At 46.0% G+C, this 13402-nt stretch overlaps 1 protein-coding gene across 2 annotated transcripts in view; it reads right to left on the reverse strand.

Moving 5' to 3' along the window:
• ALG9 (ALG9 alpha-1,2-mannosyltransferase) overlaps window positions 1-13402 on the reverse strand; it is a 30391-nt gene that overhangs the window by 16687 nt on the left and 302 nt on the right. For both annotated transcript variants that reach the window (XR_004756001.1, XM_035346106.1), the window contains exons 2-12: window positions 12767-12905; window positions 12437-12571; window positions 11802-11872; window positions 10848-10936; window positions 9748-9883; window positions 9297-9384; window positions 9060-9165; window positions 4501-4623; window positions 2579-2733; window positions 1004-1133; window positions 155-302 (exon numbers count right to left, since the gene is read on the reverse strand). Coding sequence is in view for 1 of the 2 variants with exons in the window: in XM_035346106.1 (XP_035201997.1) it covers window positions 155-302; window positions 1004-1133; window positions 2579-2733; window positions 4501-4623; window positions 9060-9165; window positions 9297-9384; window positions 9748-9883; window positions 10848-10936; window positions 11802-11872; window positions 12437-12571; window positions 12767-12905 (1320 nt within the window). In the remaining variant the exon portion in view is untranslated. The remainder of the gene's footprint in view (window positions 1-154; window positions 303-1003; window positions 1134-2578; window positions 2734-4500; window positions 4624-9059; window positions 9166-9296; window positions 9385-9747; window positions 9884-10847; window positions 10937-11801; window positions 11873-12436; window positions 12572-12766; window positions 12906-13402) is intronic.

Below are 13402 nucleotides of genomic sequence, written 5' to 3' on the forward strand. Positions count from 1 at the left end.
AAGCTGGTGACACCAAACTTGTACATCATTTGTTTTGGATATGCTGGTGACAAACATACAAGGTCTTGAAGGTTACTCCCATAAATCCTTCTTACATGAAGTGCCCCTCCTTATGGAGCTCAGCAAATCGTATCTTCTACATTAAACAACTTACTTTTCTGGCAAGAGAAAGCTGCTTGGAAATCTGTGCCATTCCTTTCCCACGCAGACGTTAACTGGTCTCCCCTCTGGCACGGTGTGAATACTCGGGTCTGTAGCAATCCTGTGAAATTCTGGGTACAGGTCCAGAGGCCCATGGTAGCCTACGGAAAGCAGGAAATTTTAAATAAGACTGAAGAACTAGACAATTTTTTATAACTTCTTTGGAAATAGTATAAATATATTTTTTTCATTAAGTTACCGATTTAATAATTTTGCCTAAGCTGAGAAGTGGCTGGACTTCAAAGCTCCCCAGCATGTTGGAGGTGTTTGTGCCGTAACACCTTTATTCCCATTCTCCTCTCCTGACTGTCAGTGGCTACTATCAAGCAAAAAGCACTGCTGCAACCTAACTTTGATGAGGTGGGAAGGCTCGCTGCATGGCTGGGATCCAAGGAAGCACTTAAGGATCACAGCCTTACTTAATCCATCTCCGTTAAGGACAAACGCACCCAATTACAAGTTTTGCACGCAAAAATGCTTTTTTTCAAGTTGTAAGCATCTGCCTAAATACGGGTCTAGGTACACATTTTACATCGTTATAGTCGTACTGGCTGAAGGTGAAGGGCAACAGATTTTTAACTGATTAATTCTAGTGATATATACATAAAAACACACACGTACACATTCATTAACGGTGACACCATGAGAATTTATTCCTTTTCCTGCAACGACGACACCCAAACGCTCACGATTGCCATATTTTTCCTGTGCTGGTACAGTCAAAGCAGCACAACTCTGGCAGGCCCTAAGGCCTGCCAAGACCAATGCCCGAGAAACCACAGAACCAGTCTAAAATACCCACCTCTGAATAAGGCAACTGAGCGTGACAGTGACAAAAGGCCAAAGAGAAAAACAGTCCCCAGAGCCAACCAGTTGGAGGAGACCGTGTAGTGTTCCAGGCGGTAGCGCTGGAATACGAAGTGGTAACACTTCTGAGAAAGGAGAAAAGAGACGATATAAAGTTACTCAAACTCTGAGATGTTTTTAATCAAAATCATGTTTTTCATAAGGACGTTAAAGCAGTGCATGGATCTCCCACAGTTCTTTGGTCTGTGACTTCTAATTTAAAAGCCTTCCTAGGAAAAGCCAGGAGGCACTGCACTGAGCACTTGGCTGGGTCCCTTCCTCCTGTTCTGCCTTTCTGCAAGAATCCTTATTCGCTTCCTGTCCTAACCTGGTTTCTGTTCCCCTTGCCCTGTTTGCATTTTTCTCATAATAGCCAAATCCACGTGGTTTGGAGGAGTGGATCCTCTGACAAGCTTGAACCATTGGAGGAAATTCAATTAAATTCTGAGCTAGATACTGAATACCGGACAAAATGTCAAACTATGAATTACAGAAATGCACACTAGAGGTTTCTAAAGCCATGTTTGACAAATGTCCTAAACTGGTGCCCTCCGATCAATCTTCTGACAGCACACAGCAATTCTCAGTCAGAGACAAAACTGCTGCCATTATGGAGCTCAATCCTTTAACAAACACAAGGGCTGAAACTCATCTGGGTGTTCCAGCCTAGCTCTGCAAAGCATCAACAACACCGGGAGATCAACAGCCAGAACAGCAACTAGCTGCGGGGGGTGAGAGTGCTTGAGGGATGCTGGGGACACCAGCAGGGAGCTCAGGACAGAACAGCCAGCAGTGGGGCGTAGCAGGACAGACGGGTAACGGCAGAACAGCTGCAGTGGGCTCCAGCAGGGACAAGTGACTGCATTCATGTGCCTCTTTCACAGAGGAGAGACGTAATTTTGAGCTTTGGGAAGGTTTACATCGATTTGGAATGCTTTACTCTATGAAGCATTGCAATTGGTTTTTACTTTTGGCTCTTCAAATGCCCCAAACAATTTCCTGATGCCTAAACAAGATTACTTTTTCGAATCAGTGAAGATTCCTACCAGGACACAAAAAATAAAGCACAAACCCTATACACACTCACATTGCTATCCCTTAAATCTTGTTTTACGGCAGACAGAAGCCACGAAGCTATAAGCAAGTCAGTAATCCTTGTGACATCTCTCAGATGTTGCGTCGGTGCTGCAACATCACAAGAACTCCTCACCAGCAACTCCCCCATGGAGAATGGCAGAATTCAAAGTCACCATGAAATAATTAGCTAAGGAAATATTCTCGGCTGCTTACCACTTGATATAATCCCAGACAATGACTTTAATAGTCCAGACAGGTTATTAAGAAGTCTGGACTGAAGGCCAAGATTATTGGATTAGCTCATTCTCTATGATGCCCAGGGAAGGAAGTCCCAAATATTTTTGCTGTTACATCAATTTACAGCTTTGGGAAGCGACGTTAAAGAAGGGAGCCAGCAGCTTCCTAAAGGTATGAGCTCACTGAAAGTACTGAACGCCACAACCCAGAGACTTACCTGAAGAGCAGACAGAGCTACAGCACTGCAGAGACATATGAGGGGATAGATGGGAAAGAGAAACCTCTCTTCTTTGTGGGGCTGACTGAAGAAAATGCCGATCCAGATGTACATAGGAGCTAGCGTCAGCCAGTAGGGACGGCCCAGATTCTGGACTGAAAGAAACACACACTCAGCAGAGCAGCGATGTAATCAGAAGTTTATCCTACTCCTGCTCGTGACAATGCACCTGGTGGGTGTGTGCAAATCTCACATTCACAAGCCCGATCTCCAGACACAAACAGGTCACGCTGCGAGCAGTGGTGTTGCTACATCCCAGGTAACATGCCCGGTCAGTAGAGAATTTTGCTCAGGGAATTTTCATAGGTTTCTATCACACTAAAAATATCACCAGATTCTAAACGAGAGTAAATGATCAGGCTGCTGAATCCTAAGTGACCAAATCCATCCAGAAGTGGCACGTCTGAACAGGTAGTCGGAAGTTCTGCATTTCCCACTGTGTAGCGTGCTGCACAACACAGATCAGGAAGACTCGCCTCTGGATCTATCCCTTGCCTGCAAATGGTTGTTTGGCAACTGGCATTTCCACAACTTTCATTGCTTCATTACAAAAATAACAGCACGAGGGGTCTCTCAGGCACCTTCTGCTCAACACAGGAAATAAGTGATTCAAAAATAACAACAATTACCCTGAATTTTAGTCACGCTGAGGAGGGTTCCACAGTGCCTGACAATTTTCAGTCCCTTTTCTGCCCCCTTGCTACTCCCAACAGCAGAGTTAAACAATTAAGCTAACGGCATTTCGCAGACAATAAGAGCAAGGCGCTCAGCAGAGTGGCTCCTGCTGTTAAGAACAAGAACACCAAGTGAACAGCAGGAAATCTTGCATTTACAGGATCTCCTACTGAGCTTTTACTGGTTTCTGACAGTACGTCAGTCACATCCAAAGGACGGATATCAGCAAATACCCGTTAACGTACATTTTCAGCAAGGCTTCTGATATTATTGTTTCTTGTACTCAGTAAAATTCAGAGGTTAGAGCCCTGACTGGACTGATGAACCTGGAGGGTGCAGCTGACACTGAACCTTCCTTAGAAAAACAGCAAAGGACATCTACACTTTCAACATATCTTTATGCCACTTGCAGCCATCACGTAGTCAGACTGAGGTCATTTTATTTAGGAGAAAGCCCCATATGAAGCAGGGAATATTCTGCCTTCTCCTTGTCTACCCTCAGTTCTGCAAGTTGCAGAGCACAGAAGAGTCCAGGTCCAAGCCCTACGTTGGTGGCAGCACAGACCAGAGAATGCATTTGTGCAGGCTCAGTCCCGGCAATGGAAAAGCCTAAAACCAGCCCTGTTCTCCCAAACTGTTGCAGTTTACATCCTGGCAGTGATAGAAAAAAGTAACAGTGGAAGCCAGCAGCCAAGGCTGCCATTTCCTGCTGCAGGTGAGATGGAAACAGCCATGGGTACGTGGTTCCTCCTCACCTTAGAATCTTGACAGGGCTACTGCTCACGCGTTTGTATTTCTGGCTGAAGGTTACATATACTGTACAATTTGTTAAGCTCACTCTGTGTGTGGACAGCTTAGCCTTGACAACACGATGTTCTTCTTGAGGTGAAGACAGGGAACACAGGAATCGCCCTTAAAGGGAAAAGGCACATTCCTGCCCTTTTGCAGACAGCACAGTAGATCCATCTCACTGCCTCCTCTTGCTACGCAGTAATTCCACTGTGTGGTTAATCCTGAACTGAGTAATGAGCTCTAGGAACTGCGCTATTATTCCAAAAACTTTCCCTGAGCCTAGTTTCACTTCCAATAAAGGCAAGCTGCTCTTTGGCAGACAAGCTCTCCCTTTACTAACAAGGTTTGCGATCTGGGCTCTCTGTGCTCAGCTCTCACAGCTATCCTGTGCTCACCATGAAATTTCTGAAGCAGGCACTCCATGAGATAAGTCAGTGGTAGCACCAGCAGCGCCAAAATAAATGCCACGTTGAAATTCAGAAAGCCATTGATGAAATAGAAGGACCAGGGTTCAGTACCTGAAGGGAGAAAAAGGACAAAGTTTTTGAACATAAGGATATTTGAGATCTGGATGTCAGAACAGCTTCATTCCTTCTCTGCCTGCCACAGACAGAGAACCAGCAGCAGACATCAATTCTCCCCGCTGCCAGCATATTGAAACGAAAGAAAGGGAAGGCTACGGACAGAAGATCGTTGTCTTTTCTTGAATTTTTCTCTTTTTTTTTTTCACTGGGTCACAGTAAACTTCGTACCTGCTGCTCATGTATTGAAGATAGCTCTAATAGTCAGCCTTGTGCAGCAACAGGTTCTGCAGCACAGAACTCAGCCTTGCTGTAAGAGCCTCCGCAGAAAGAAGAGGCTGTGACCCACAAAGCCAGGAAATTCTCCTCCAAATTCATTCTAATTGCAAAGAAGCAACAGATACAACACAAAGCCACGTAATGTTAACAAGAGATGATTGTCATTCTGAAGCGGTGATGTGTACTCCGTGGCAGCAGAAACAGAAAATGGCAGAGCTCACACTCACACTTCACCCCGAAGACTCTGCCACTACCGTTCATCCAGACGCCGGTTTTGGTACCTCCTTCGTGTCAACGCCACTTAAAATTTCCCAGCTTCAATATGTTTTAACAGGAGCAAGCCAACTCCACCTCCTAATATTACATACTTGGGTATTGGTTGCAAGCTCCGAAGGATGCAAACTGACAAATTCCAGTCCAGCTGTCATTTATTTGGACTTTTAATTCCTGCTACTTAAAATCCCGAACAATAAGGAACGCCAGTTCCTCTCTGCACGTTTGCCACTTTCTCAGTGCGATTAGCTCAATCAGTCAGTAAATGACATGCGGGGGCTTTAATCACTGCACTGTTGTGACATGTGTCACATGCCACAGCAATTTCCTGCAATCAGAGCCACTTAAAAAGGGTCCATGTTGAAATTAATCAGACAACTGAAAAGCAGCAAGGAAAACCCAAAACCTCTGCAGCTCCTACGGTTAAACATGATTAGAAGCTGCACTAGTCATGTCAGAAACATGTAGCTGGAGTTACTAAAGCAAAGTCCAAGCAACTCGTGTTTATTTACAAAACATTTGGTTGTCAACACTGAAAGCAAATTGCAATTACAGGTTCAGGTTTGGGGAAATAAGGGTTCTTAAGGGAACAACAACAACAAAAAAACACAACAAAAAACATCATCTTTCTCCCTCCACCTGCCTCATTCTTTCAAGTCCCCCAGGAGTACAATCCTCAGCCTGGAAGTCTGCATATGGAATCCACTAGATGGGGTCAAGCAATGGACATGAACGGAAGCATGTTCCCCTCCTGAGGAATCTGGGCTGCTGAGCGGGATGTCTGTGAAGGGAAATCCTGAGGCAGTGTGGGGTATCACGCTGTAAATCTTCCAGTGGACACCTACAGGTGTGTATAAAGAGGGCTTGGTTTTATTTCCTCAGCCCTGCCACCTCCAGATTCTCTTCTGAGGCAGCACAACAGGTTTCTAAGGACTTACTGAGGGGTTAACACTGATTAGGCCACCCTAGTAACAAGTTCTTTAGAGCACCAAGGTCTCTCCCTATAAAAACAGACGTGCTAGAAGTGGGTACCACAGCCTGCTTCCCTGCTCCCACTACAAGCTATGGCTGCTTTATCACAGAAGATTCCAACGTGAGAAAGAAGCTCTCTTAAACTGATGTGAACTGTTACCCACCAGTGTTTTCAGGCTGCAGGTAAGCTGCACAGCACAGACAAGTCCCAAACCTTCAAAGAATAGATTGATGCTTCCACAGCATCGCCTTCAGACCGTGGCAGAAGATTTAGCTTCCTGTCAGCATGGTGAGGCTGCTTCAGGACAAAGCAGGGGTGTTCCAGAACAGGCTCCAGCTAAGGTGGCCCTCATCCCATGTCTGTCACAGGCTAAAAGCCTGCACACAGCCCAGCATTGTAGCTCAGCTGTTAAGCAGTAATTAAGTCACAATAATTTGATCATGAGTCACAGCCCTCATTCTAAGCAAGACTGATTCAGTCCTAGCATAACAAACAGTCTGCTTTCAGCATTTCATTTATTTTCCTTCTGTTTAAGAACCAGGACTCAACAGAGCAAGGTGTCACACAAACAGCTCCAGCACATTTCACCTGAGCTGAACAAAACTTCCCCGAGTGCAATCACAAGGCAAGTCAGAGCCAAGGCTCTGATCTCAGGAAGTGGGAGAAAACCTTTGCTGTGAATCGAGTGTTTCTGAGACCCTGGCACACAAAAACACCCCCAAAGCCTCAGAATCAGACGGAGATATATGCTTAGCAGCTACTTTCCCTGGGCTGTAGTAACCTAATAACCACCCCAGGGAAATATTTATTGCATAGAATGTATTAATCCAGAAAGTACACATTCCAAAAGCCTTTTCTTCAGGACTCCAGTCTGCATGCAAACCACAAAAACAAAAATAAAAAACTACTGTGGTGCTTACACCGAAGATGATATAGGTTGATTATTCTGCAACCTCCAGCAGCTTTTGCTCCAATCACGTGAAAGTTGGGAAATCCCTGTTCCAAAGCCAAAAGGCACTGGCCAGCCTTTCATCTCCCCTCGCAGTGTTATTTTCCCCAAGTGTTTTGAAGCTCTCCAAACACACGCTGTTGTCCTGGCCACACTGCATTAAAGAACAGTTTCAAGCAGGCTCTTTTTCTCGCTGGAGGATGTTATATGAATGTCACTATGAATAAAACACTTCAGAATAGATTGGTCCCTGGAGGCTGCTGGAAACAACTCATGCACCAGTGTGGAAAAGGTCAGGCATGAGCCCATGCCAAAACCCATCAGAAACAGAGCCTGGAGTTTCCATTACAGAAAATTCACAGCAACAGACTTCAGAGCCATCCTGCAGAGATGAAGGACCACGGCAAAGCAGCTGTTGTCATGTTGTGCCATAGCACAAGGAACAAATCACCACTCAGCACCACCCAAAACAGCCCTTCAAATGAACCACCAAATATGGCCTGCGGGGCACTGCCAGAAAGCCTTGCCACTAACCACTGCTCAGTTCCTCCCAGAATACCTTGACGGGGCTGCAAAACATGACAGACGTCACAGAGCCCTTGCACCCTAAATTCCCTGAAGTCTCCACCAGCCTAGAAACATAACACTTCTACTTTTCCTATCTAGGAGACATCAAGAACATGAAGAACAAGAACAACCCAATGCAGCAGCAGCTCCCAAACAAGCACCACGGCCTTGCCATCAAGGTTCAGACCTTGTAACTCACCCAGCATCCCGCATGGCCAGTCCCCAGGAACCCCCGAAAGGCAGATGATTTGCCTGCTGATTAGATATCGCTGATGACAACTCTGATTCCTCTTGACATCCATAAATTACTTCTAATTCCTTTCGGAATCCTACTGAAGTCACCAGCTTAATTATTTCCCATGGCAATAATTTCTAGAACTTCATATTGTCTCAAACTTTTCTGCATTTCTTCTCACTTTTTGCTACCACAAAACTACACAAAACGAAACGTTAATCCCGTCTTTCCCACTGTCTCCCTTCATAAGCTTAAGTAAGGCAGTTTCCTTGCTCTGCATTCAGCTCTTCCTCTGGGAAGTAGAGATAATTCTTACATGGCTTATGGAGAAAAAGAAAAAAGAGCTTATAGAAAGAAGACAGCAAGAAGAGCCAAAGTGTTGTCAGCACTACTTGTCACTAACTTATCAGTCTTCAGAACGATTGTTTTCTCCTCAATTCTTTCATCCAGAAGAAACGGGGAGATCAAGTGTTGCCTGCATGAGTTGAATTGGCCCTGCCTCCAGCGTGACTGCCAGAACAGCAGCAGGTGTGGTAATTAACCTTTCTTCCTTCTCTGCAGTCTCAAAGATGCCTTTATGGTAACCTCAGATCCTGCCTTCCAGCCAAACCCAGGCCGCACACTGCCAAAGAAGCAAGGAGACTCAAACCACAGCATGGAACCAGGAAGTCTGCAGAGACCTGACGTGCACTGGAAGCAGTATAGGTTCTTGCTGCTGCTAGCTTCCCAAAGTTCTGGGGCCCGACTGCGAGGAATGACAACAGCCAAGAACTGAATTAAAGCTGACAAACACATGCACACACAGATCACACGCGCCCATTGCACTCGCGTTACATCCTGACAGGTTTGCTACTAACAGGTCTCAACAACCCCATATCGCAGCAGAGAAGTCTCATGATGGGTTACTGAACTTCAAAGCGAATAAAAGCTGCTTAAATCACAGCATGGGGAACCAGACAGAAGAAAATCTGAGGGCCTGGCCAATTTCCAGCTCGAGACAGACATCCTGTGGCAAAAACCTGGAACTGCAGCCCCTTGGCGCTTGCAGGGTGTCTGCTTTTGAGTACATCAGAAAAAGGATCAGAGATCAAAATCTCAAGGGTCACTGCGCACTGACAGCAGCAAGAAAACTGCCAACTTCCTCATCTTCAACTCACCGTAGAGATCAGGTCCGTGAGAGGTGAAGACATTGTACAAAACAATGTTGAGAGGTGCAACTACCAGCTTCCCGTAGTGATAGCTGTCCACAACTACCAGGGGCACCTGAAAGAAAGCATCTTTATTTGCAGAGTGCCAACAGCTTTTGGCTGGACTGCCCAACAGCTCTACGTGATTTTGTTTCCTCCTATTGCAAGCCCAATCCATTCCTTCTTTGTGCTGTTACAGGGACTTACCAAAAACAGGATCAACGACACCACACACCAGTTTAAGAAGCTTTTCCACCTCTGCTTCAGTATTAACAAGTCAAAGGCAATGGGAAGCCTGAAAGAGAGACCAAGTATCAACCAGAGCCTGTCCTTCCCCGCTGCAGGATTTTCTGCTCCAGAGCAACTGAGGCAGTAGCTGGAAGCAAAGCATCGCTTCACTGGGGTCTGCTACTACTCCACATTCCCAACATCCAACTCAGGTCTAATCCTCGGTATATTAAAGCATGGAAATCTTCCCAAGCTAAGCTTTTCAAAAGCAAAGAAATCAGGTTGTGGAAGCCTGTCACAGTGATCCTGGAATATGCTTGCTGCTCAGTCCGTGCTAATTTCTTCCTCCAGCCCCTACATTTTCTCCACGTAGGCAAGAAACATAATGCATTTGGCAAAGTAAGAAGCTCCTAAGCCTTCCTCTCCTTACCCAAGCGCTGCGCTGAAGGGCCAGCCCACAAGGGCTCCAGCAGCTATGCCCAGCACTGCGACAGAGGTCTTGTCCATGTACCAGCCAGTCATGGCAATCACTGTGGTGTACATGCAGAAGCTGCTGGGGAGGAAGGCTGCAACACAAAGAAAGGAAGGGCTTAGCACAGCTTTCCCGCAGCTAGAGAACTGCAAAGGCCAAAATAAGGCTAATCATCTCGCTCATTGCATTAGAGGTGGGATGTTACATTGGAAATTCTCTTGTCAGTGAAAACGGAAAATGGAAGTTTCTTGTTATTGTTCTGCCAAGGCCAGAAATAATTCCTTTAGGTGCAAAGGCCTCTTTCCCCCATGGCACTCAGCAGTGGTAGCCAGATGACAGCACCCATGGTTGCAGGTAAACAACCACTTGCAACACTGGCTCTACCCTCTATAATCTCCTAGGAAAACAACAAACACCTGGGTACAGACCGGTGAGAAGTTAGTTAAGTATGAAGAGGCCTATTACTGTGCGAGAACAATCAAGGAGAAGTCCTTTCTCCACTCCGCATAAGCCAAAAAGGACAAAATAGGAAATATCAGCACACATAACCTGCGATACTTCTCTTTAAGTTTCTGTAATGCACACAATACATAAAACCTTTCCTCAAAACCTGTCTTCTCACTATACTCCATACCCACAGCAGGTGTTTTATCAGCCTTACAGTGGTTGGCTTGGCATAAGGGTACCAGTCAGGGAATAGGACGTAAAGGCAGATGACAAAGCTAACACACAAAAGGCCCATGTCTGCTTCCTTCAAATAAAACACGTTCAGGGTAGGCTGGCCAACATCCTGTTTAAAAAGCACAGCCCATTGCACAGAGACTGGAGAGAACAACGGAAATAAACATGCCCTGGAAACCGTTAGAGTGATGTGAGGAACATCACTTGAATCAACGCTTTGTCATTACACCTGCCCTGAGAAACACCTGCAAGAGAATACAACAACCTCTCCAGCACAGGGTGCTGATTGCCAGAGAGACTTCTGTGCTGCAGATTTTCTTCTCTGCAGCTGTCCTTGGCTTCTATGGACAAGGTCACTGCCGCAGAAGCAGACCCACCTGCAGATGAGCAGAACATCCCAGTGCTGAGAACTAAGAAGGCCAACATCAGCCGGCTCACATGTAGCCCAAACTTCTTGCACACAGCCCTAAGGAAACAAAAGAGAAATAGAAACTACTGAAATAACCTCAGCATGTGAAATAATAGTACCCAATGCAGGCAGAGCCAGAAGCAATCCAGAGCATCTCAAGAGCTTTAAGCTGAGCAATTCTCATTACTCAGCTGCCAAAAGCAACCTCAAATGCAAAGCCAGAGGCAGCCTCAGGATCCTCCTAAGCCACACTAGTGCAAAACTCCAGAACAGACTTGGCTTCTACCAGTGTTAGTTGCACAGACTTCAAGGAGACAGGGAGTCTGTGCTGCTTTAGCAACATCAGTCTAAGATTCGCACCCATCACAAAACCCCACTGTGCAAAAATCTGCAGCTCACACTCTCAAAACCAGTCTGTTGCCAACAGAAAAGTCAGGCACCGTAACGGTTTGAAAGCCACAAACGAAGAGGCAGCAGGCAAAAGTTCAGAGCCAGATTAGGCAAGGTAATTGTGGTGTTGACAGCCACTATAGCAGGAGCTTGACCATACATTACAGAGAGCAACCATCGATGCATTCCACTAAAATTCACTGTGATAAGCAAGTGCAGCACCAGTCTCTCCGCCAGCAGAGCTCAGTTGACATTCCCACACTGCTTGCTGGTATCATTAAAAAAAAAGAGTGCAAATAACAAAATGCTGAAGAGAAGATGTGGGTGGCAGATCCAAGAATCTAATTGTGTCCCGACAGTAGAATTCTCAAGTTACCTTGAGAACATAGAGCTTGAAGTTTCACTGTGAAGCAACCCAATTTACTCAGGCACATTTACACATCAGCTTCGGGGCATATTTCCTGTGGTAACAACTGAATATGCTACTAACACTACTGCAGAGCACTCACAGTAGACAGCTTCTGATACTCACTTATAGAAGTAAAGTTCACAAACACAGCTCAGGAACGCCAGGAAGCATCGGAGGAAATAGAAGATCAGAACCTAGGAGACGTATCCAAAATCAGAACAAGGTTTGTAATGAAGCTTATGCACCTACTGCTAACAAGCAAGTCCAAACTGCAAAATATCTGAACAGCACTGAGCAACTCTGGCAGCAGTGAATGAGCCTACTCTTACCGGCCCAGATCCTGCACCAAGAGATGGCTGAAGTTCCAGCAGCTCAAGGCCTACCCTCTAACCCTGAAGTCCTTTACAGCAAAGAAAGATAACACAGTCCACTGAACTGATCAGAACTACTCCCCTTTTGTTTCGTGTTATGCAGAAACACATAAAGAATGGCAGAATGAGCACTCGGTACCTTTTTTTTTTTTTCTAAGTATTCCTGTGAGCTGTTTGCAATACAGCCTGCAAAATCTTAATTTTTATTTTTTTTTCTTCCTTGATACTTCTTGAGTTAGCTCACAAACCCTTGCAAATCCCTTCAGGGATGTCAGCACTGGTAGACTTAGCATTTCGTAACTCTGACAACAAGCGAAGCTGTTTAACTCAAACTAAAGGCACTTTTAAAAAAAAATTAAAAAAGCAGTTTTGACACATCTGATTCACCTTATTAGTTTGTAGAACTCTAGCATGGAACAGCGCTGGTAAGGCATGAAGCCACAGGTAAGCATACGAGCGGATGGCATAGGCTGGAGAGTATTCCCACGTCTGAAACCCCTTCCCATAAACGAGGTAGTGTGTCTACAATGGAGATTAACACGTTAGTATATATACAAAGTGCATCACACCGTAGACAATTTTGCATTTCCCATTTCTGAATTCTTCAGTACGTTTCTCCTCAAAAAATACCGATTAACAAAAGGTTCTGAGAAAATCTGCATTTCTGCAGACTACCTACAAGTTCCCAAGTGCCTCCAAGACCAGAGAGCCACTTACTGGTTCCCAGTAGTTAAACGTCTCATCGCAATCCGAGATGTTGCTCAGGAGAGCTGCACAGAACCTGGCTGAGATGAGACACTTGAATGCTGTTGATCCTTCAGGGGCCCACACTTGCCCTGCTTTGCTCCCAGATGGCCTAGTACAAAGAATACAAATATGCAGCAAGACAACTCAGTAGGAAGAATATAAATGCGCACCGTTAGCAATATCAAGGCTAGCTATGTGAGAGCAGGCAAAGAACTGACAAGAACCTGCATGCAGAAAGTCAGTGATTGCTATCCAATGGACCGAGAAATAATTTTATTTAAGAATCCCCCTCACTGCCTGTACACATCCCTTGGGCAACGCTTCCAAATCATCCTCTTGGACCTCATCACTGCAAGCAGCCCCTCACACCTTGCACGTAGGGGAGGCTCTCGCACCCTCTGCCCACCTCAGAGGACCCCCAGCACCCCACCACCACCACCCCGGAGCAAAAACCCACAGCCCGAGGCTTCTGCCCCTGGTCGGAAGAAGCGGGGGCGCTGAGGAGAGCCCCCCAGAAGCGGGACACGCCAGCCCGGCCCGCAGCCACCCCGGGGGGCGTCGCTCCCCCTCAGCCGGGTCCCGCTCCCCCTCAGCCGGGTCCCGCTC

The sequence above is a fragment of the Oxyura jamaicensis genome, chromosome 24 (assembly GCF_011077185.1).
Source record: "Oxyura jamaicensis isolate SHBP4307 breed ruddy duck chromosome 24, BPBGC_Ojam_1.0, whole genome shotgun sequence".
NCBI lineage: Eukaryota > Metazoa > Chordata > Aves > Anseriformes > Anatidae > Oxyura > Oxyura jamaicensis.